At 39.1% G+C, this 26,436-nt stretch overlaps 1 protein-coding gene across 4 annotated transcripts in view; it reads right to left on the bottom strand.

Moving 5' to 3' along the window:
- Nucleotides 1-26,436, bottom strand: part of qkia (QKI, KH domain containing, RNA binding a) — an 87,289-nt gene that overhangs the window by 41,480 nt on the left and 19,373 nt on the right. For all 4 annotated transcript variants that reach the window (NM_131224.1, XM_009293119.5, XM_009293118.5 and 1 more), the window contains 1 exon segment: nucleotides 20,089-20,231. In NM_131224.1, the coding sequence (NP_571299.1) occupies nucleotides 20,089-20,231 (143 nt within the window).

The following is a 26,436-nucleotide window of genomic DNA, read 5'->3' as shown; positions in this document are numbered from 1 at the left end:
CAAGATAAGAGAATGTTTTGACTCTGGTAGCACATTTTTTTAAGAGATCATGAGAAGGGCAGAGATCACCCACAGAATGCCTGGAAAATTCCACTTCAGCGCCACATAAAAGAAAAACAACAACAAAAACAAAAGAGGAATCTGGGTGTCGACTCGTTTAATGAGCTCAAAAAGAGAGAAAATAATCTAATAAACTCTAGACTCACCACACTGAAAACACAACAGCTTGACCTTAGCAGTTATTTATTCAATTTAAATGAAACTTCACATATTACAGCTCAACTCAAAATAATGCTTGTATTTCAGACAGACAAGGGAAAGAAACTGACTGAAATAGTTCAGACAAAACCAAAAATAAGCACAGTAAGAGAAACATTATGAAATCAGACGCTTCTAGTCTAGACAGCTTTGCAGAGCATAATGCGAGCTACCTTCAATGTACTTTTGTTGTGTCATTCTATTCAAACTTTCATTGGTTTCAAAACATTTTGCAGTAAAGAGACACTGGGAGCACATAGAAGATTTAATATCCTGTAAATGACCAAGAATAGTAAATAATAATTATTATTTTATTGTAATTATCATTTAACGCACAGATGTCAAATCCAGTTCCTGGAGGGCCGCAGCTCTGCACAGTTTAGCTTTAACCCTAATTAAACACACCTGATCAAACTAATTGAGTCTTTCGGGCTTGTTTGAAACCTACAGATAAGTTTGTTTTGAAGCAGGGTTGAAACTAAGGCCCATCGTTTTAGAATTAAAACGATCCGCGTCCACACTAGCGTTTCACCCAGGGTTTCTGAACAACTCTCTGTCTACACCAAAACACTGAAAACGCACATCACATGACCACACACACTCTGGCATGCGCAGCAGCCTATCTAGACAGGTGAGAGCTGTGCTCGGAGAGCTTGTCAAGGATCTCCTGCTGGATCTAGTCTCACTATATTTGTTAAATGTGATATTCATTTCATTTTGTTGTCTATTTCTTACAATATATACCCCAACTTTGGTCTTTTGAAGTCTATTACTTGGGTAACGTTTTTTGGCTGAGCGCAAAGATAAGTTAAGAATTAATGTAACCACGTACATTCTGCATATTGACTGATTGCTTGCCTTCATTTCCTGTAATGTATAAACTTATTGTACGTTATACTTTTATAATGGCCATTATTGATATTAAAACTAATATTCAGCAAAAAGAGAGGGTATGTTTCATATTTTCAATGAAAATAATGAGGCAGTAATGTTATAGGCTCCGTCTTGTTATGAATAGGCTATGGATACAGTGAAGATGACGCTCATATATGCAGCACAATGCCTCAACATTTCTGCTGTCTGTTAAGTTGTTAATATCAAAAGTAAAATAGGCAGTTCCTTATATCATGTTTTCATTTTATTATTAAGATACAGTGAAACAACATACCCAGGATGATGTGAATAAGGTTATAAAGTATACTCTTCCCTTTGAAAATTTACCGACATGTGCTCGGGAGTCTGTTTTCCATATCAAACTTGAACTTACAAGGAGAAAATGCAGGACTGAACTGTGTGTAAAATAGTCAACCTAATATTGAGGAAAAGCCCCAATCAGAGAGGCGAATGTCGGCAGCCCCGCCTCCGTTTTCCGATGTCTCCGTTTTCCCCCATCCACACTGAGACGGAGCAGCAGTGGTTTAGAATGAAAACGGCCTCTTCAGCATTTCCAAAACGCTCCGTTTTCAGCGCTCGAAAACTGCGGCGTAGTGTGGACGAATGGCGTAACCGTAGTAAAACTTATGCGTTTTAAAAAGAAATCACATTAGTGTAAACGGGGCCTAAACCTTGCAGAGCTGCGGCCCTCTAGGAACTGGATTTGACATCTGTAATTTAAACAATGCCGTTTGATAAACTATTAAAAATGTTTACTATACGTCAATATGGCACAACTATCAGTTTAAATTTTATGCTTAATAGTATTATTATTTAGGATGGGGCTGTGTCCTTTACTACATTATAAGATTTAGTTTCACCATTTTAACGGTGCATTTAAATAAACTAATTAAAATGTATTTCATTAATTAAATATTCAATATAAACAGGGTATTTTACAGGAATCAGAGAGTTAAATTTTTTAAGACTTTCATACATTAAGACTCATCACCCCTTTAAAGTATTTTTTTTTTAACCCAGACAATTATAAAGAACTTATGGTAGTGCAGTTATCACAATACAGAGGAAACCATGATATTTTTATCCACGGCTATCATATCATCAGAAACGTATATCAGCCCATGCCTAGTATTGACTAATTATATTTCTAATAGAATTGTTTTATTAGTTGCATTTATATGCACTCTGAAGTCAGACACTACTTATTTGAAAGAGTCCAAATGACTCCATGAACAGGGGATCTAATAGAGGGTAAAGGCAGAATCAATCTCTTTCTGCTGCCAATTGGCTACGTCACCGTGAACCTTGGTAACATGTTTGCATAACTGAAAAATCTATATGCTGTGCACGGGAGTGTGTGTGTGTGAGGGTGTCAGTGTTAAGCTGTAGGGATGTATAACAGAACAGCCTAAATGTGAGAGCAAGCAGAGAGTTGAGCAGTTCAGGGACGCAGCCAAGGGACCTGACAGAGACAAACGAGCAGCAATGCTAACGCAACATTATACCTCCTGCCCTCCCTTCTCTCCGCTTCTGCCTCGCTCTCCTCCATCACAATCACTCCACCCTGCTCGTAAGGTCATGGCCCTTCATTGCTGAACGTTTAACGTGTACTGGTAACAGCATGACCAAGAGCACACATCTGCCCTTCAGAAATTTGCTGAGAAAAGACAATGAGGAGGAAGAGAGGACTAGGGGATTATTAGAAAACGGTCATTTCTAAACTGAAATGGTTAAGGAGTGGCATGTAGAAACAACATCAAACTTTAATATCAAGATGAGTGAAGGTCAAAGTTTAAAAGATCAAGTGCTGAAGATCACAGTGGGTCATTCAGAATAATATGTCCACCTGTGACCTGTTGGCCTAGGTTAACCACTGCTGCATCGGGAGTCAATGTTTCTATATAAAGATGTGTTTTTTGATAGGGGGCATTCAGACATGGTCTCAGATTCTCCACAGCCAATCAAAATGCAGCAGTAAGCATTCGCAGACTGCAACTGTCAGCAATTATTCAAATAAAGCAGTAGATGTTGACAAATTACAAATCAACACACAAGGTCAAAAGGTCAACAGCTCAGCAAAGCTTCCATCTACAGTCTTAAATGTTAAGCTCCACACTGACCACTCAAAAAAAAAAAAAAAACTAGGAAAAAAACTGCCACACACCTCAACCTGATTGTATGCACACAAACACACAAAAAATCATAAACCAGTATGATCCTTTTTTTAAAAGCATGTTATCCGCTTAAGTCGAGATGTATAAAAATACTGTTTCCGGGTCCAAGCCAATACTCGTTTAAAATGAGAAAATATTCATTTATGACCACGTTTTATTCATATCACATATTAAAGTGAATGTTATAGAAAACCATGGTGTACACAACAGTCTCTGTACTTGCTGCATCACAGACACCACTATTTTAACAACTTATCAAAATTTAATAACTTTCTGGTAGAGGTGTGAACCTATAATGGTCTCACGGTTCGGTTAGGATTATCAAACCATCGATTCTGTTCAATTCGATATCTCGGTGCATCACGGTGCATTGACGATGCTTTCCATACAATGTTGTATTTTGGGGTGTGGCTATAAGAAGCAGTCTGTATAAACCAAGCGGCAACCTCCCGCTCTCTCTCAGGAAGCCAATACGGAAGTGACTAAAACTGCAATTCATCCGAAATTCTGCTAGTCCTGGCCGCTCCTGGCTCCAAAACAGAGCAAATTTCAATTGAGCCCACTGTTAGAATGGCCAACTTTACAGCAGAAAAAAAGGTGTTTACAGCCTGGTACAAAAAACGATTTTGCCTAATACAGCTAATATTACCCTTCATGACAACTGTAAGGAGGGTGAATTTTTTTATAACTCATCTGTTTCCTTTATATTAAGTTATATTAAGTTTGCATAATTAAGCGAGTGGCCACTTGATTGACAGCTAGGTCTCGTTGGTCGCCGTCACGTCACCTCAGCTGAATAGCCACTGAACTCGGCATATTTATTGTATTTTTGTATTATTTTATGTGGCTTTACACAGTCAACTGCCTTTTGGACTTGTTTCCTACAATTATTAGATGGCATGGCATGCTGAGGGCAATTCATTGTGCTCACAAACCATTCACGTGGCCTCCGTTTCCCATGTGAGTAAAGTTACATACTTGTATACCATCTCTATAGATGTATTTGTTTTATTTAAGATCATTTATCGTTTATATTTAGAGCTGTAATGCACTTCTAAATCTGTCAGATTGATTAGCTGTAGGCTCTAGAACAGTCATCTGAAGCGTTGTCATACAGTGTTATACCAGCAGGTGTCTGTAGCTGCGCTCACTCTCCGCCTCTTTGCCCTTGTTTGGTATCCCGTCGTGGGTGTGATGACGCGCAAACAAAATGGCGACGGTTGGCCGCGCCTACTTGTGGCTTCTATGGCGCTCTTTAGAAACCTATGGGTGACGTCACGGATACTACGTCCATATATTTTACAGTCTATGGTATAAAGACACACGGACACACAGCACCACACTGTCTCTCATTCACACACACACATACACAAACATAGACAGCACCAAACAAACACACACACGCATGAGCACATGCACACACGCGCTTGCGTGCTCGCTCGCTCGGGAGCAATATTGTGAGCCCGCTCACTCCTATTAAAATTACACCAGAGTTACCAACCGCTCCCACTCTTTATTCAGAAAAATTTTCCCGCACCGCATGAAACCTGGTCGGGTCCCACAACAATACACAGGTACATTGGCGGGAATGCATACAGCTGAGAGGAAAAGAGAGGGAAGGAAAAGTCACACCACCAGCCGAGAGGAAAAGTCACGCCAGCAGGTGAAATGGTCCAAAGTGAGAGAGAGAGAAATGGAGTACTTTCATTCCCTCAATCGCAGAGAAATAGGGGCTTCTGCTGTAATTGTCAGTGAAAGATTGTACAGAAATCACACATGCAATGAAATTGTGCACAGTTGGCGCCAGCAGTGTTATAAATACCCGCGCTCACCTCCCTCGCGACAGAGTGCATATAAGGTAAATGATGTCAGTACATGATAAACGGTTATAATTTTTACTGATCCGATACCAAATTGTCCGCGTCTGCATCGCAGTGCACCGAATAAACAATTCATTTTGATACCCCAACTTTCTGGCCATCAAATATTAGTCATGGTACCATTTACACATTGTGATCATGATTTCTGAAAGTATTACATCACTTTGTAAACGTTTAATATTACCATTAGATAAGCCTTCCCATACAGTTTGATAAAGCCCTTTGACCCAGAAGTCAATTCGCATGACGTCACACTTAACAAGTGGAGTGTTTTTAAATGATCTTAGGAATGATCCATTCAGGCATGTACATTATTCATTATATATGTATTCGTATGGACATTTGTTGTTGTTGCGGTTATAGTAAAACTATAGCTAACTTTAGCTATGTTAAACCTGGTTTATACTCTACGTGTTTGCTAGTTCACTTAAGTGCGAGCAGCTAATGTGGCGTCATCAATGTGCTTGCAAAGGTTCGCTTTAGGTGTGCGTGACATGACTATGTAATGCATTAAAGTTTGATTTAAATACCATGAATGGTTATAAAAATCTTTAAAATCGTTAAAATAATTTATAAAAATCATAAATTATTTGTTTAAAAATCTTGAACGCTATTAATGATATGAAGAATACAATATAATATGAAGAAACTTCCTACTTTGTTTATCCAAATGTTTTTAGGGTCAGTTTCTTTTGACCTTCCCTGTCGTTTTAAAGAATATCACTAAGGTAAATGCATCAAGTATAATAGCCTTGTCTGTTTTGTGAGTTGCACGACGTGGTGCCAGGCAGAAGTATAGATCAGCCTTTAAAGGGCCATGAAACCCCCTCGTTTCAGCAGGGTGTTTTCACACCTCTACTTTGGAAAAAGTCAGAAAAGTGGGCGTGTCCAGCTCTGTTTAGGGGGGAGTGTCGGAGGAACTAAAGTGGGAGGGTGTGGGAGTGTTTATTTGGGCACGCGCGAGTTTCAGTCAAAACACTCACACACAGGAAAAAGTGATGGTGTTTAACCTACATGGACAACTGTAGTGGAATTATTTGCCAAATTATTAAATGGTGGACTTTAACTGCAGTTTGGCTCTTTCATTCAGGGAATTCATTCATGCCCCTCGCGACAAACGAGATATTTGATTCGAGGAACTGCTCTAAGCGTGTATTTTTCATGCAATGTTTGATACCACACGGCGAATGAGAGAAAAAAAAAAACTCAGCATTTTCCGGAAACTTAGATGCACACGGCAGGTAGCGTCAGAAAGCCGCGTGTGTTATTCCGGTCACAAAATGCGGTTAAAAACCCTACACGAGGTTAAAGTTTGGTTGTGGTCCTAACATGTTACGGTGCAATAGTTAACTTAGTTCGATACGAACAAACTGAATAAACAAAGAGCACTGGTCGCTCACTTACCAAATCTGTAGAGACAGGTCAATCACCAGCAACTAGAGCCGCGTCTTTATGAAGAGAATACTACAAGCAAATCCGATCTCAGCGTTTGCAGATGAGAACAGCTCTCAGGTAAACAATGTTCCTCCTTAGACACGTAAGTTATTGTTGTCGAGCGTCGCATACACTGTTAATCCACACGTGATCCAGCTGAGCTCTCACAGAGAGAAAAAGAAAACGAAACTTAACGGCAGCAAACTATAAAAGCAACACTTCACGCTTGTTTTGCCAACACAACGTGGCGTCTATGTCGTGTAAACACAGTAATGAATATTAATGAAGTTGCACAATAGAGCGCGCTGATTGGTTTGAACCAAGCCTTACTCATGCATTAATGCATCACACTGTAAGACGTAATAAGACTCACTCTGGCAGAGACGCCCAGTCTGCACGCTGGAATACAGGCTATTATGTCATGACCGTGACGCAGCTTCAAAAATTCATTTCAAACAGGAAGTACGAATTTGCTTGAAATAACGCAAAAACAACCAATTTACACTTTTTAGTGAAATATAGGTGTCCTAATAGTGTTTTTAGCAGTGTGGGACACATATACGACTGTCAACAGCTCAAAAAATGTGTTTTGGTGTTTTGTGACCCTTTAAATGGATAGTTCCCCCAAAAAAAGATAAAATATATTTTGAAGAATGTGAGTAACATGTAGGAAAAAATGCAAGTCAATGGTAACAAGTTCTCAACATTCTACAAAATATCCTCATTTTGTGTTCAACAGGGCGAAGCAGTGGCACAGTAGGTAGTGCTGTCGCCTCACAGCAAGAAGGTCGCTGATTCGAGCCTCAAGGTTTCTGTGTGGAGTTTGCATGTTCTCCCTGCGTTTGCGTGGGTTTCCTCAGGGTGCTCCGGTTTCCCCCACAGTCCAAAGACATGTGGTACAGGTGAATTGGGTAGGCTAAATTTTCTGTAGTGTAGTGTATCGGTGTATGTTTGTGTAAATGTGTGTGTGGATGTTTCCCAGAGATGGTTTGCGGCTGGAAGGGTATTAGCTGAGTAAAAACTTGCTGGATAGGTTGGTGGTTCGCTCCTCTGTGGCAACCCCGGATTAATAAAGAGAGTAAGCCGACAAGAAAATGAATGAATGAATGTGTTTATCAGGACAACTCAAATTGGTTTGGAACAAGGCAAGGATGAGCAAATGATTACAGGATAAAAGATTTTGGGTGAAGTACCCCTTTAACACAAACAGTATTTTTGGGTCAAAAGACCTATTTTTATTATCCATTAAACTTGATTTGAAAAATCTTTAGCTAATGCTCTAAATTCTAGAGGGGTTGTCTAACTTTGTGCATTCCGAATTACTAACTGGAAAATATTACAAAAGGGACAAAACTGCACACTTGAGCAAGTTAGCTTTGTAGAAGCTAGAAAATTAGCTCAATTTGTTTTCATCAATTTAACAGCTGATGGCAAGTCATGAAAATTCTGCAAATGTTGCACTGGTGGAGGTTCTGATCAGTTGTGGACAGCACAAGGAAATGTGGAGGGGGAAACGAGCGCTGACAACAGCTAATCCAGCAAGTTGGGGAGAAGAAAAAAAAAATCTGAGGTAATGCATCCAACTGGGGCCTCCCGGTGGAGTGATACAAGATGCACTCAACTCTCCCTCTCTCACACACACAAACTGAAACAACAATCTACTCGCCACAGTGTAAGCACATCTGTCACAGGAGTTGTGAAGGAAAGCATCAGAAAACAGACTCCTTTCTCGCCACATCGCTTTAGTATTCTGCCCGCTCGTCTGTTTTTCTGTCAGTTCTGTAAACAGGTGTCAGCACACAGCATCACCTTTGCCTCACCTCGCTCTTTCTCTGCAGCTTTACACATCCTCTCTATTCAGCAATTCATTTCTTACCTTAGTCATCCCTGTACACCTCCTCGCTCTATCTCTCTGCCCCATATATTTGCATTTTGTCTTGCTCCCTGCATCACATTTAGTTCAATCCTCCAGAGGGAAAGAGGAAAACATTACAATCCATGATCATTCCACTGCTGTCTCCGCAACGTCTGCTTGCTTTCTGCATTATTTCATCATAAGAAATGAAATCTCTAAAGTTTCAGCATATCATTCAATTAATCTATACGCCATACATCTAAAGAGAAAGCGAGATACAGACACTGAGTGTGAGAGAGTGAGAGAGGAAAGAAGAGATAACCTATTGGATGCCCTAGCTAATTACTAATTAACCTGTGTTAAGCAAGCGTGTGGAGTGGCAGAGCTGAGAAACAGTTTCATCTCCATGAGCAGCTGTGGATGCGAGACAAGTTAGGAATAGGGATCTGACTCTTGTTTTAAAAAAGGTTATTTTGTTTATTTATTTTTATATAACAGCACAGTCAATGCATGGCTATTGTACGAACTACATTAACAGTCTGGATATTTTAACTCTTGAACACTGTGTTGAATTACCATTGACAGTGTAACTCAATAAATAAATACTTTTTAGAAAATTGTGAGCTTGGAGTCCAAATTAATTGTAATGAGAAATAGACCTGGCTCTCATTTAATAATAATAGAAGGACAATAAATTGCCAATATATCTTCCTATGATTAAGCAGTCCTCTTAGGTTGCCAAAAATAAATACCAAGTGAAACTAGTGTAGTCTGACTCATAGACAAGACTCTAAGCTAGTTATTTTTAATGAAGTGTTATACACTCACCGGTCACTTTATTAGGTACACCTGTCCAATTGCTTGATAATGCAAATTTCTAATCAGTCAATAAAATGGCAGCATTTAGGCATGTAGACATGGTCAAGACAATCTGCTGCAGTTCAAAGCGAGCATCAGAATGGGGAAGAAAGGGGATTTAAGTGACTTTGAACATGGCGTGATTGTTGGTGTCAGATAGGCTTGTCTGAGTATTATAGAAACTGCTGATCTACTTGGATTTTACACAAAACCATCTCTAGGGAAAACCTTGAGGCGGATGGGCTACACCAGCAGAAGACCACACGGGGTGCCACTCCTGTCAGTTGAGAACTGGAAACCAAGGCTACAATTCGCACAAGCTCACTAAAATTGGACAATAAAATATTGGAAAAACATTGTCTTGTCTGACAAGTCTCGATTTCTGCTGCGACATTCAGATGGTGGGGTCAGAATTTAGCATCATCAAAAACATGAAAGCATGGATCCATTCTGCTTTGCATCCTGTTTGTATCAACGCTTCAGGCTGGTGGTGGTGATGTAATGGTGTAGGGGATATTTTCTTGGCACACTTTGGCCTCATTAGTGCCAATTAAACATTGTGTCAGTGCCACAGCCTACCACAGTATTGTTGCTGACCATGTCCATCCCACAGTGACCCACAGTGTACTTATCTTCTGATGGCTACTTCCAGCAAGACAACGCGCCATGTCATAAAGCGCCAATCATGTCAGACTGGTTTCTTGAACATGACAATGAGTTCACTGTACTCAAACAGACTCCACAGTCACTAGATCTCAATCCAACAGAGTACCTTTGGGATGTGGTGGAATGGGAGATTTGCAGCCGGCAAATCTGCAGCAACTGCGTGATGCTATCATGTCAATATGGGCTAAAATCTCTGAGGATTATTTACAGTACCTTGTTGAATCTATTCCACGAAGGATTAAGGCAGTTCTGAAGGCAAAAGGGGGTCCAACCGGGTACTAGTGGCCGGAGAGTGTATGTAATATGATTCTGTTACTGACATGCACATGATTTTTAGTGCTGAGAGAACAAAAAAAAAGACTGTTCAATATTTATAATTATTATTTTTTTAACATGCATTTGATTTTGATGAAAAGTTGTTAACATTTTTTTTTATATATTCTACATTACAGTATCTTATTACACATGGTATGATTACGAAAAATAGATGTAGGTTCTGTTTTAATCTACTCAATAGCTGTGGCTTTCATTTCCTTTCATTGATCATTCATCATTTACAGATTGATATTAAAAAAGTGAAACTTTAGAAGTGCTACAGAATATTTTAAGAGTTTTCTAAGAAAATTTATATGAGTCTAGCAAACAAATGAGCCATCAAGGATCAGTTAAGCCAGCATCACTTCTTACACTCCATTCCAAAAGATCACATCCAAAATGAATAGAACTCAAGTTGCAATACGACAATCCAAATATTGAATAGCCGGTCCAAATTAAACTTCTATCCTTCTCTCTTTATATCCCTCACTTTCTTTCTGTGTGTGTGTGTGTGTGTGTGTGTGTGTGTGTGTGTGTGTGTGTGTGTGTGTAATAATTTAGAGGGCAGAAAATCCAATCTGAAACATTATGACATGAGTCCTTTGAGAGCAAAGTAATTACTCTCTCTAAAGAGAATGAGAGATGGATGGAAGAGAGAGGGAGAGAAAGAGAGAGAACGAAAGAGAGAGAGAGAGAGAGCGAGAGAGAGAGAGAGAGAGAGAGAGAGAGAGAGAGAGAGAGAGAGAAAGAGAGCAGAGAGGCAGCCTGTTATCCCTAATATAAATCATCTTTTTTTATCTAGTTACCTCTTTTTCTCTTTTGTTTAATCCTTTTTAAACACCAGGAGCAAAATCAATCTTTGTAAGCTCCAAGCATTTAGCCCTGACACACAATAACAAAATAGAAGCAAACAAAAGCCAAATGAGCGCAGTGGTGGTGTGATAAACAGGTGGTTTAACAGATGACTAGTGTTACTAAAAGCTACAGCTCCATTTACATTTAATCATTTAACAGAGGCTTTAATCCAAAGCGCCTTAAAATGAGGGAAAGCTTAAGAGATCTATCATTTTACAGTCAGCAATACTTAATATCAGCAGCCAAATAGTATAAAGATGGAGAAAAATGTGAAAGATACACCATATATAACAAGACATCTAGATATAGAGATATTATTAATAGAAATAGTGTTGTGACTGAAAGGAAAAGCTTTTACTTATTGAAATGGACCTTCATTTGAAAAAACCCAGAAGATGAAAGCTGCGTCACTTTGCTTTGACTGTCAGTCCTGCCCTCTTTCTCTCAGAGCCAAATGTAATTTGTGTCTGAATTAACACGAGCATGCTGAACAGGGCAGAGGAGGCAGTGAGGATGTAATCTCTCCCTCTCTCTGATTCAGCCCACTGCACTGGACACACACATACACACAGGCACACGCACACACACACACACACAATTTCATATGCATCCCTGAAGATGCAGTTGGCTTCTAGTCCACCTGCCAAGACAGTCTGCGGAGGCCCCCAATTACAGTCGCTGAAATTCATCAGCCACACACACACACAGTGGCTTAGTTTCAAAACCTAGCAAGCAGCCTTCACAGACACTGTTTTCTGGGCATCACAGGCATTTTGGAAGGCATCCACAATGGTCAAATCTGCTGATTTGGTACTACAGACAGCAACTAATCCTAAAACAATCTAGTATGTTCATTACCAGTAGCTATGTTTCAATCCAAAAATGCGAATGAACTTTGTGGAAAACTGGATTATCGCATTAAAGACGTGCGAATAAGGCAGCGTTACCATCCAACGAGTCAAAGTGAAAAGAATCGTCACTTCCTGACCTTCACTGTCGCCAAATACTAGCAGAAAAAAAAAAGAATTTTGCTGGAGAAGCTGCGTCAATCTTTTCTTGATCTAATAAATGACTTGAGCCTCAGAAAGCAATCCTGACACACATTAAACGCACGGTGGCATTTGAAGATGTATTTTTAATTTGCATTTTCAACATTTATGCGCATCATGATGTTTCCATCAACCGGATTTTTATGTGCATTTGCAAAATATGGTACAAATATGGAAACATAGCTAATGCCTTTACCTATGGCTTGTTTGGATTTCAGCGCATGCTTAGTATGTAGGCAAGCTAGTATCATTAGGTTTGAAACAGACCAGGAGACCAAAACTGTGACATCACTTTTTCTGACAACTGGAGAACATTTCACTTATTTGGAGAAGACAAACATCATTAAAAAATACTCCAAATAAGAAGCAGCGGTGCTATAATTTTTAAACTGCACTTCCGAGAGCCAGCTGAAAATATGAAACATCTGCATGCACAAATGGCAATTAAGAACAAACGTCTGGGAAATTTAAAAGCGCACATCTACAGAAAAGCATAAGTGGTGAAGAGTGGTCTGTGTTGAGGCAGGCCTCCTCTGATGAATCAGTGAGCTTTTCAGAAATGGCTCCATGTCATTTGCGAGGCTCGAATGGAGTCCTTTGGCTTAAAAAGCCCCAGTAATAACCTGCAAATTAAAACTGGAGGCTTTAGTCTGATCTCCAAGCTACCAAACAGCCAATATTGCCACTCATAAAAAAAACTGCTTTTCATCCCCCAAACGGGTCCCACCGAGCAGCTTTCCTATTTTCCAGCAGTCAGAGAAGAAAAATCACAATGAAAAACCTTCACGACTCCAGGCATTAGATGGGAAACCCATCTGTCCTCATCTTAAGGATGATTCTATTAATATCTTGATGCTTTGATGAGTTCACTGCAGATAATGGTAGCATCTTTGCTGTTAAGTGAGCCAGAACACAGAGGTGACCACTTCCTAAATGGCAGCAAGTTAGTTTCAACCACACATGCCATGAGAGAATTTCGTTCCATCACAATGTAAACTATATGCTGATGCAGACGTGTATTCATACAGGTGTTTGTGCAATTTGTAAACCATATGTAACCTGTTAAATGAATCAGAATTATTTACACGGCCCTGTGGCCACAGACATTAACCCACAGACATACATCTTCATAACAGTGTGTTCGACGTGCAACACGTACGCTGCAATGTAGCAGCAGAAAACAGTTTGTAGACGACAGGTGATGTAACAGGATTTTTCCAAGGAGAGAGGAAGCTAAACGTCTTGCTGAAACTCACTGCCAGCACTAGACGAAAGACAAAGATAGAGTGAGAGAGAGAGGGGGAGGAAAACTGTCACTTCCAGATAGACCTGGTCTGTCAGCCATCTTTTTTCCCCCCCTCACAGACATACCAGTCAGTCTTTTCCATTTGTAAAGCTCAGGAGAGAGACTGTTACTGTATATAGACAGAGGTTTATAAACAGGCCAGCTACTGGAGTGCTTTCAAAGAGGTGTTGAAGGTTGTGGGTCGACTCTGACGTTTGATCTAAGGTAAGATGCTTCTGATTGGCTACATAAGTGTGCACAAGCTCACAAACACTTGTAAACTAACAGGGTCACATCTGCAGGACAAGCTATTTTTAAGAAACAGACATTCTGTGCTCAAGACACAGGAACCAAGACCTAATTTTGCATGATTGTGCATTACAGTCAGGCAGAAATACTGATGGAATATATTAATTAGCATTGATTACAACAGTATGATCACAGCATGCGTCATAATACATTATTATCGCAATCTACGATACAATATAGTTGTGATTTTAAATACATTGCAATCTTCTGTGAAATTTCATAATTTAATATCTTCAGATATCCCCAGAGGGAAATTGTTTTAAATAAACAAAAAACATTTCTCAGTGTTTCTAACTTCAAATTGATTGCTTTATTATCAAGCAGGCTATGACTAACAATTTAATTAAAACCTTTCCTAAATGTCATATACAACTTACAGTGATGACGCTACTTTATTTTACTAACTTACTGCACAATGGTGGCCCAGCTCAACAATCTACTGTGTGGACTAGGACGGCATGATTAACCAAATAGTTCTTGCACATTTTGGCAGTATAACCAGCTCTGTGATCAGATGTAAATCTCAAGCAGCTGTTTTCAGATGGAGCAGTGTTTACTACATAGACCTATAGTTTAGTGACAAGCTATGCAAAAGATTGTGGATGATTTCTTTAATGTGATTCTGGAATCAAATGGTATCATTCTAAGATTTTTGTTTGCGCTGCTGCTCATTTATTTACAACTCTGTGTTAATGCTGATCCAAACAAGTGGTGCTCGCTGCAGAGCCATTTGAGGAGAGCTGAGCTCCAGCGAGGGGGAGCTTAAGCTTGAGCTCCACCTTTTTTACACTTCTTCTACGAGTGATGTCACTGGGGGTAGGGTTAGGGGTGGGGTTGGTGTACGCATTAAAACAGCTTACAGGAGGAGGAGCGACAGCTCATGCTCCCCCTCGCTGGAGCTCAGCTCTCCTCAAAAGGCTCTGCAGCGAGCACCCTCTCGATCCAAAAGCATGTGAAAAATACTGCACATAATAACAACATGTTTTTGATCCAATCTCAGCTTATAACTTTAGTCGAGTGTATAAACAAAAACCATTCTGTGAGATGATTCCAGAGTCATGCGTTTGTTAGTTTTACTGAATAAATAAAAGCAGTTAAACCCTCTGCTCCGTTTATTTCCTGATGAGAGTTGTTCTCAATATACCTTCTTTAGCGATCTTGCATCCTTGTGTTCTCGTGTAACGTCATCATTCACCGTCAAAGTTCAGTTCTAAAACTCAAAGCCGCAAGAACGGAGAACACGTAAAAGTTCCAGTATGTGTTCTAGACATCGAGGATGCAGACTTGAGCGCAAAACTCGCTTGAGAAGTACTAGAAGCAATTGCGACTAAATAAGGAGGTGGAAAGTGCACCATTTAATACCTATTTGTTATTAAGGTTAAGAGATATAACTTTTTTATCTCAGGAGTTTTCCTAAATGAGACAGTGTAACTAAACATTACTATGAACATCTTAAGGGCATAAACTCATGAAGTGTAACCTGGCAAGACTCGTAAGGCAAGGCAAGGCCGTCACAAGTCCATTCTATGCATTTTTGGAATTGAGAAACAGCCCTCGTCTCTTCTTTGTGTCTTTTTAGCTGTTTCCATGTGAGAGCGCCCCTCTGCCCTTTGGAGATTTACAGCCGTTTACAGAGCCTTGTTTCCCAGAGAGCATGTGATTGAGAATTTCAGGTTTTGCTGAATCACATATTTTTGTTAAAATATTGGCAGCATTTCAATATGGGCATTTATGCATCAATATAATATTGCTGTCATACTATGCTCTATTGATATTTGCCCCCCTACTCATTTTGTAGATTATGTTGTAATGCTATTTGCTGTTTTTTTTTTCCAGTTCCTTATTGTTTGACTTATGCTCTTGGTTATACTCTATAGTCCTTATGACGTTTCAGTTCATGTGTTATTTTCCATTCGATGCATTGTGAATGAAGAGTCATGCTGATCATGTTTGTGTCTGACAAAATTAGAATTTTCTGAAACATGAAAGTTCTACACAGAAACCAGAAGTGGAGTCAGTTTAGTCTATCCAGAGTCTATTTTCCGTATATTAAGAGGACCACTAAAGCATAAGCGGATGTCTAGTCTGGAACAAGGGGTCTGACCTTGGTGGATAAGCCCATGTGTGTGGTTTATCCAGCACACTTACTTTCACTCGACACTTTAAACAAGACCTCTCTCTTGCACTAGAATCATGAATTGAGCTCAATGTAAAGCAAGTTCCCTTTCCTCCTGAACTGTAAAGAGATTAGGTGTCAAAACCACAGGGTGTTTAATATACAGAAAGTTGCGCTATAAAACCCCAATAAAAGGCATTCCATCCAACCGAGAGGCAACCTAGAAAGCATTACTTAAATATCAACACCACCGAATCACCAATCATGGACACTTTATTCTCAATCAAGCTGCAGATTGGATGCCCGAGCTAACTCTCCTGCCTGAAAGAGCATATCTCAGAGACCGTGACTGAAGTGAATGCTAGCATTTCCCTGCTCAATAACACACCAATAACAGCTACAATTATTTTTCCTTTCCCTGCGTGTTTAGAACATTAGGGTGGAAATGTCTGTATGTGTATGTGTGTGTGTGTGTGTTGTGAAACAGTGACTCATGCTAACCACCAGGGGGAAGAATAATGAGGCGAGACTTGCAGGGAACACAGTGAGAGAGAGAAACAGATTTGAGGGGGTCAGCTGGGGATTCTCTGTACAGTGTGTGTGTGTGTGTGTGTGTGTGTGTGTGTGTGTGTGTGTCCGCCCACTTGCGTTTGCTAAAACACACAAACAGCCACTATTTTTCCATGGCATGACGGAGCTGTGGTATTCATTTTATACCAGTCAGCCATGTTTTCCAATAGCTGTGCCTGCTATTCTGAGACAGACAGTCACATGAACACACTAAACTGATATGATTAAAGACAATATGGAAAGAATTTTCCGCACTATAATACATTTACCCTACAGGATAACTGAACTAAATAGAAACATATCTGAGAGAGATACTCTGTAGATGCTCTAGAGTCTTACAGTTGCAAACAACACCTTCTCAAAAACATCTAATTAATTATACTCTACCATTCTAATTTTGTGTTCAGAGTATGAATATTTTAAGAAAAAAAATAATTTATTTAGTAATGATGAATGAAAATATATGCGTTTAAGACATTTCCAATGTCATACATCTGAGTCTAAAAACTGAAAGAAAATAAATACAAACAAAATGAACTAGCAAATCTTATTTGACCATTAAAGGGCACCTAGGTTACCCCTTTTTTCAGATTTAATATAAGTCTTTTGCATCTCTAGAATGTGTATATAAAGTTTCAAATCAAAATACCCATCAGATTTTTCATTATACCTTTTACAAGATGCTGTTTTATACTGATTTCCAGCAGGGGGTGGTTTGTCGTACTGTGCCTTTAAGCCGAGTTCTGCCCGCCCACTGTTTCTACATGCCTCCTCCCTCAGCTGCGTCAGACAACAGACAGACTTAAAGGAAGAAGGTCTCACGTAGCGTTTGTGAGATACTACAGTAAGAACTAACCTTTACTAATCAGTATTGTGAAGTTGCATTGATGAGTCACACACAATATCGTTACAAAGTTAACACGCACACACACACACACACACAGACACACACACACACACACGCACGCACGCACCCACGCACGCAGGCAGGCAGACAGACAGAGCGCGCTTAGCTTAGTTAAGGCTAACCTCAAGTACTGTGTGGATATCTGTTATGCTAATGTACAAAATAAACCTGATTTAACTTCCACAAACCGGGATTGAAGCGTCTTCTTTTATAATTGTTCTGACACACGGCTGTGCTGATGAAGTAAAGCTGAAGTAAAACGCTGTAATTAATTACACACATACTCTGTTTTAAAACACTTTAAACATGTGAAACTTACTCTTAATCACATTTGATGATGATTGCTGATCCTAGCGAACAGACCTTTTATTCCAGGTTGCTTTGCGTATGTCTGTCTGGTCTTGTTGACATATACACGTGACTACCGGAACATGTTAATGCGCGCAGCTGTCAATCAATTCGGTGGGCGGGGGGATCGCACACCTACGTAATGGTGCGATCGATTTGAAAACAGCTCCAACTGGCCGACCCTTTTTTTTGTAGTTAAATTGAAAAAAAAAAGGACTGGGTGTGTTCATATCACCCCAGTATGACGGTCTATACACTATACCAACACACAGATCTGTCCAAACAGCTTGAAAAGTAGATTTTTTACCATAGGTGCCCTTTAAGAAATGTTCTTAAGCATTAAATCAGTCTTCAGTGGGACAATCCAAAATCATTACAATATGCTGAAGTAATGATGCTGAAAAATCTGATTTTCCATCACAGGAAAAAAATATAGATTTTTAAAATTAATACAATGAAAAAGTGTTATTTTTAATTATATACTATTCCACAATTAGCGCTAGGCAATAAAATCGATATTGATATTTATTGACTAATAACGATTAAAAAAGATGTAGTTTGTATGTGTTTTAATATAGTTTTATTAAAAAATGTAGCTGCTGAGCGCATGCATTGGAATGAACGGCAATAAGCTTAGGGTGTAAGTTTGTCATTTCCAATAGAGGCGCGCAACGTGAACATCATGTGCAAGTGGCATTTTCCAGGTACACCTAGATAAAAAAAATAAATAAATAAAAAATCTGAAATTTTAAGAATGCCGAAAGCGCACTGTGATTCTTGTAAGTAGAACTAACCAACCTGCTTCACACTTTGTTTGGAATATACACATTTCAGTAAACACAGCGTATCAAAACACTGCATCGCTTTTTACTTTTCTCCACAAACTTGCTTTGGAGCTGCAGCAATAGTTTGTCCATCTGTCATCCTTTAAAAAAATCGATTGGTGGTCACCTAGTTACATGAGATGGCATAGAAAATGGTGAAGAAAAGCTCACACTCATGCTTGTCACTTCAGGTCAGAACAACAACTCATGCGAAAATGAGTGTTGTATAGCGGCAGTGAGAAGATTGTAAATAAAAGAAAAAGGATGTCGCCAGAGTGGCTTTTTGGTTTCTTTTCTTGTGCACCCCAGCCTCTAGCTTCCCATTCCAAAGATTGTTTAGCATGGGGGTAATGTATAGTCATTCAACTTCACAATTTGTAATGTTGCAATATGTATTTGATTAATGATGGCTGGTTTTTGTATTTTTCAAGTTTAAGAGTCTCTTTAACACTGTTTATTTTATAAAGAGATCAGTATTTTGTATAAACATTTTTGTTTTTGACTATTAAAACTATTTGTCTCAGTTATGTTGGTGAATTAAAATAAAGTGGTTAAATAACACAAAATTCTAATATTCCTTAATAGATTGTTATATGAAACATGATATCAGATTTTTTTTTCTTCAATAAAACCCAGCCCTATTGACAATACTGTTTTTACTGCGTTTCTGATCAACTAAAATGCAGCCTAAGTGAATGTACACACACACAGCTTTCTGGGTCACACAGGGGTGAATAAATTTCTCAAGTAAAGCAGTTATTATTACAGGAAGTGCTTAAAGGTAAAGGCCAATTTAAAAAAGTAACATTCTGCAAAAAATGCAGATAAGCAGAGCAGTAGCTCCCATCGTAATTAACTCCGCTTCCAACTCCGAGAAACCTGGGGTTACGTGTGTGCGTGTGGGTGTGTGCTGGTCCGCTGGGACGGATAGTGTGGCCTTTATCAGGGCCGTCAGAGGGAAAACGCATTTCATGCTCTGCTGACCCCCTTTTTCCTCTCTCCTCCCCTCTTCTCTTGTCCACCTAACAGAAGAATTAGGCAGCAAAATTGCTCCGTGTGTGACATGGCCCACCAGAGAGTGTGTTTGTGTCAGAGAATGCAAGAGAAATGTCAAACACAAGCATCTACACTTCAAGCTACATTATATGTGTGCACTGGTGGAAACCCTTCTCTTAAACTCCACAAACACGCTCAAAATAGATCCTTCTCTACTACTAGAACAGGGCCTGTGGCATTGAGACACCGTTCCCAGCTGCCTACAGAAAACTAATACTGGAAAAACTACTATTGCTGAGCTAGCCTATGAGGAGGAGTTCTCATTTACACACAAACATCATGATTTCTCCCTTCTAAAGAATCAGGAATAAACCAAGCCTCACCTATACATTTCATTAGACCGTACAGCTGCCTATTAGCGGTTACTATTGGAAACAGCCACTACTTATTTGCAAAAGGAACATCTTTAAACAAAAAGTAGTTAGTTATACTTACATCTGGGTACTCTTTAACCGGTACGAATAGCTTCTCCTGCAGATGCACGATTGGTCCCACTGGCTCTGGTAACTCCAGTGGGTGTTTGTCCACCAGACCGTTGACTGAGTCATTATACATGTCTTTCCTCACTCTGTTTATCTCTGCAGGTGACAAAAAAAGATCACACGCATATCAGAAATGACCGAGTTAAAACAGGAATGAACAAACAACTTCAAATTGCAACATTTCCTGCATTCTTGCAAGGTCCAACATTTTTTGCACATTTAACCTCAAATTCAGTTGATTCTCAAATTTCACTGTAGCAGGAACTCAAATGCACAAAGTTTGATCTTTTAAACAAAGATGCTTTCATAGATGGCAACCCCTGATAAGGTTAAACTGCTGCTGCCAAAACATGATTAAGCTCAGGATGTCTATTGGTGTCTCACTTACACGTACACAACAACCTTCCCACATAATCTGTCCCTTCCTCACAAAGAGAAGGGATTTGGTACAATATAGTGAGGTAAACAAGCTGATAGTTAGGGTCTGAAACAAGCAGATGGCGCAGCAGGTACAAGCACACACATAAACAAAATAAATAACTATACATTTAGAGTGTCAACCTTATACCTGGAAACAATTTGGAATGTTGATGATCTTTTAAAATGGAGTATTTTTCAATTCAATTCATGTTTATTTCTATAGCGCTTTTACAATGTAGATTGTGTCAAAGCAGCTTAACATAGAAGTTATGGTAAATTGAAATAGTGTCAGGCCAGTTTTCAGAGTTGAAGTTCAGTTTAGTTCAGTTCAGTGTGGTTTAATTTTCACTGCTGAAAGTGCATACACTGAAGAGCAAAGCCATCGATGAGCAGCTCCACAAGTCCCAAACCAAGCAAGCCAGTGGTGAGGAACAAACCTAACCAATTGACGAAAGTAAAGAGGAAAAAAACTCACGAGAAACAAGGCTCAGTTGGGTATAACAATTTCTCCTCTGGCCAAACTAGGTGCCGGTGTAGCAGGTATACAATTTCAACACACAATTCAGTCATGGTTGTCCAAAAGTGCAAAATGAATCGTGCAAAAATTTCAAACATCCATGAGATCTGTGACAATCTTGATTGATGAATGTCCATAAATTTAAACCTGCTGCTGCTAAAAAATGTTCTTGAAAGAAGTCTCTAAAGAACATCATAAATACAATTGCTAAATGTTTCCACAAAAAAAATAACTTTTACCCAACTCATTATTCCTGTTTCTTTCATGTAACTTACTGTTATTTGTATGTCTTTAGAACAACTGGTCCCATTCACTTATAATTGCTCAAATTACTACGATTTCAATTTTTTTTTAATTTTATTATATCATGCAATAATATTAAAAAATTGAATTAATTTCTAAAGAACTGAATTATAGTTGTGTTAATCTGAAATAAAACTTTTTAACGGGGATAGAGCATATGTGTGGTGTCAATTGTTCCAATATTTAGAATACATTTTATTAAATTAAAGCTATGGTAAATGACGATTACAATGTTCATTAAAACAACTGTATTAATAATGGCAAGTTAACAAACAAGCAACACAAAAAAATTAAATACAAACCCCCATAAACTACTGAACCTGTTTTTACAGCTAACTCCTCCATCAAAAGAACAATCCTGTTCTTATGTTAGCTGATATAAGCATCTTTACTAAAAAGTAAAGATGACTTGGAACTATATACAAGGGTCACATCACACATAAAGGTAAACTATACTGTCCAGAGTTCTCGAAAGTCCAGAAATGGCGGTGTTCTGATGATTTGTGCTACCCACTCAGATTGTGCTACCCAGCCGTGTGATGTGAGGCCATAATAATCACCCAAATATAGAACCAATTTATTGTTGGCTGCACATGCTTGGTGAATAAAACCCAATGTATTTCCTGTCACTTTTGGTCTATATAAACCATCCGTGTTGAATCAAAATATTGCATTGCCAAAAAAAAAAAAAAAAAATTTAATGAAAAGTAGTTCAATCTGGCCTGTCACATTTGACTGTAACTACAGTGGACAAATTAAAATCACACGAAAACTTAAATTCTAAAATCCTAAAAGCATGTGTTGCGCTCGGTTCTGTTTGTTACTACACACACTTCAGCAGCACTAACACATGTTGTCAGCTGTCACAGAGCAGTATCGAGGGGGAAAAAAACGTGGGATCACAGTATGACTGGAGTTTACACACTAGAGAAAGCTCTGACAGAGTGTTTGACGGCTAGTAAAGTGTGAGCTCTAGGTCAGTCCAAATCCATAAGGGATTACAGCATTTGGATTTCCTAAAGGACAACTGGACCCATCTCACTGCAGTTCTGAGTGGTTGATAGACACCCAACTATGAGTGTGGCCAAATAGTTGTGCCACTTTGACTCTTGCATTTCCCTGTTGATGTCAATCCCTATTGGAGTCAATGAATTTACAGCATTTCCATTAAAAACTAGTATATTAAAAAAGACTGAAAACACTGGGTGTGTGTGTGTGTGTGTGTGTGTGTGTGTGTGCGTGTGTGTGTGTGCGTGTGTGTGTGTGTGTGTGTGTGTGTGTGTGTGTGTGTGTGTGTGTGTGTGTGTGTGTGTGTGTGTGTGTGTGTGTGTGTGTGTGTGTGTGTTTCATGAGGCCACTGATTCCTGAGAGTAGCTGAAAAGTGATGCAATACTGAGATCAGAACAACAGCAGCTTTGGCCCATGTAAGGATGAAACCTTTACCACAAGAAGTCTCCTCACACACATGCAATGAGTCCCTCAGGAGATGACACAACTGCTGCAAGTATATTAGCCACATTTACAGAATTCAATCCATCTTCCCTCTCTCTTGACCCCAGAGAAACCTCATATTCCTCCACCCTTCTCTTTTTCCATCCCTCGCTTCGCCCCCTACCTCTCCCTCCACCTTTCTTCCCTCTAGAGCAGGGAGGATTTCTCTCTGCTTCTCTGGAGTAAGTGCGCTGCATGTTTAATATTCCTGGACTGCTTGAGAGTATTTTCAAGTAAAAGCAGGAATTAAAAAATTGAAATATCCTCAACTGAACCAAAAATGGGTCATGAAGGAAAACATGTTCGTTTAAATTATCTACCAGGCTCCCTCAGTATACAATCGCTCACCGTGTGACCTTTTAATATACATCAGAAATAAATGTAAGTGCAAAATGATCATCTACGGTGCACATTACTTCATTTGTAATGTTTTATTTTCATCTGTCTGTCACAAATGCATACATGCACTCAACCCTCTCTCCTTAAAAGCACACTTTTAGTGCGCACTTAAAAAAAGAGCCAATGAAAAATAGAAACTAAAGTGTTTCTGTCTTTTGGCTGAACGAGAGAGGCGCAGCGAAATGCCACATTACCATAAAATAGCAGAGAGAGAGAGAGGGAGAAAGAACAAGTGAACGCTATCGAGCACATGCCATTAGCAGGCACAAACTCTGAGGCAAGTCCTAATTTCAGTGCCCAGACCACTAGTAGCCTAATAGTTAAGTAGCTTGTTTGCCAGCAGAAAGGTCGCATTTTAAACTCAACTAAAGGGTGAGGCAGGAATGTGGAAAAGCAGTAAGATCAGAGCTTGGTCTCTCTTAAGCGGAACACTGAGCCCTACAGTCGCCCTGGGGTCAGGCTGCTGGTTTGGGGTTGGTTTTCGGTTGTGGTTGTGTGTTGTGACCGCTGAGGGTTTAAGTTTGATAAGTATGCTGCTGATGCGTTGCATGTTTCACTAGGGCTGGGTATTAAGTTCGATACTTTAAGCACAGACAGAATTGTCTCGATACTATCAAGTACTGAAAAAATAATTTTCGTTCGGTACCAAATTTTGATACCCAAGGGTATAATCTTGTCAACGTCAGTGAGCTAGAAACCCTGCGGCATCCTTAGCGTGCCTGAATCAAATGCTGGTGATTGGCTGCATCGAGGCTGTCTTGAAAATCAATAGTTTACAGCAGTTACGCCCACTCGTTCAGAGCTTGTCAAATGTGAGGCTGTAATGCGTACACTACACTTTAAAGCATTTTTGCATTGTTTGACTGAAAGAAGATCACATGTCTACCACAAGCGTCGTCTCCTCCGTGACAGATGTGGATAACTGCGCAATGGCTTGGGCTTGAAACAGCCCCTTAAAAGTCACGTCTCGCTTTCAGTTTAAGGGTTAGGCACGTTTTGCACTCACACACAAGCGTACCAATCCAAAGCCCAAGTAAACACTGGCACACTGTTAGTGTGAGTACGCCCTAAAAGAATGTGTAAAAATTTTCTTTATTTTTGATTAATTCGTTGTTGTTGTCGTTGTTCACTTTTGGGAATTGTAAATAAAAGCACATATTTTTAAAATTACTTTGGTTGTGTCTTGCACTCATTCACTGTTTACATAAATATAAATAAATGTCAAACCCCACCATCCCCTAGATTAAGATTAACAGGGGTTTGTAACAATGGACAAGCAAAAAAATCTGATATAGGCAAAAAAATCGAAATTGGTCATGCAGACCTTACAGTGGTAAATGAGGTTTGTGCACGGTAAATTTATTAATCCTTTTTTGGACCTAAAGTACACTGTGTAACGTATTGTACTGTTTCGATGGCTTTAAAGAGCCCATATTATGGGTTTTTGAAAATTCCCCTCCATGTAGTGTGTAACACAGCTCTAAGTGAAGTGAAGTATCCAGCTAAGGCTTAAATCTGTTAGTGTACAGTGTTTAAAACTGTTGATTCATCTATAAAAGAGTCGACTCATAGTGCTTCAAACGAGTCACCTTGATACCGATTCATTAGGTGTTTCGCCATGACGTACGAACGAAACCAAGTTATTCACGTGCACGCGCAAACCCGGGAGATTTCAAACCTGAGGCCCTGCCCTCTGACGCAGAAACCCAGACACACACACACAAACATGCCGGTCGATTGAAGTCACACTGCAGATGGATATATTGAGTCTCTACCCAAAGATGAAACCTCAGCATTATAGCCAAGCAGTTGGAAACTACTGGAAACTTCTGGAAACTACATGCTACAAAGAATACTTCATCAGCGTTTGTTAAAGGAAGGATCAGTAAAGAGTAACTTACTGATGGACGTCAGGATGGATTTTTCTTCCTCCATTTCTCAAGTGTAAGTACGTGCGATTAAAGTTGCCTCGTTGACTCTAGCTTGCACATGTATTTAGTTGTGATTTGTTACTTGTAACCGCGTGTACTGTATTAGGTTAACTCGCTATATTCTCTTATCGCGTGCAAAGTCACGTTAAAAACGCGACGCGTGCTGCTTTGTTAACGGAGCTCCGTGGACGTGGATATTATATATATATATATATATATATATATATATATATATATATATATATATATATATATATATATATATATATATATATATATATATATATATATATATWWTTATAATTGTGTTAATATTTAGAACGACTAATGTCATTTAAATAATGCATTTAAGGTACACTAATAATAGTTTAAAATGTAACTTATTTAGTGTTACAGAAATATTAACCTTTTTTCAAATGGTATATGATGGATGAAAAATGGAAAGAAAAACAATTCTAACAAAGTCACTTCTGTTTTAAAATAAGAACAACTCTGTTCTGATGTTAGCACTATAAGCATATTTACCACCACAGTAAAGATGAGTTAGAAATATACAGTATATAATAGTCACATGGTTTATAGATGCAATCCATGCTGTCCAGAGTTCTTGGCACTCCAGGAATACCAGTGTTCTTTTGATTTGTGCTTCCTGCTCAGCCATGTGATGTGAATCCATAAGAATCACCCAAACTTAAACCATACAAGTATAGTGTTGGTGGAACAATACGATGGCTAGCATGAATAATCACCACACTGGTCTGGCTCCCAAATGACAATACAAGGTGAACAAGAACTGTTAAGAGAACTGTTAAACCTGATTTAAACAAGCATTTTTGTAGTAATTAAGAACTAAACAGTGGTTAAAGTGTGCAATTCTGATCCGTTAAAGAGAATACTGAAATTGTCATAATTTATTCACCCTTGTGCCATTTCAGACAAAAAAAATTCTCAATATCCAAGACCTGTGAAGAGATGATGCCAATCACAGAACACTTCTTGAGGTATTTATAAGGATAGAGTTTTTTTTCCTATCATTTTTGACAATTGGTGAAGTTTTGTTCCTTGCCACTAGCTTGCTTGGTTTGGGACTTGTGGAGCTGCCCATCAATGGAATTGCTCTTCAGTGTTTGGACTTTCAGCTGTAAAAATTAAACCATGAACTGAACTAAACTTTACGTTTGAAAAATGACAGTTTCAGTTTACTAGAACTTGTTAAGCTGCTTTGACACAATCTATTTTT

The sequence above is a fragment of the Danio rerio genome, chromosome 17 (assembly GCF_049306965.1).
Source record: "Danio rerio strain Tuebingen ecotype United States chromosome 17, GRCz12tu, whole genome shotgun sequence".
NCBI classification, from domain to species: Eukaryota; Metazoa; Chordata; class Actinopteri; order Cypriniformes; family Danionidae; genus Danio; species Danio rerio.
This window is presented reverse-complemented; position numbering and strand designations above follow the sequence as displayed.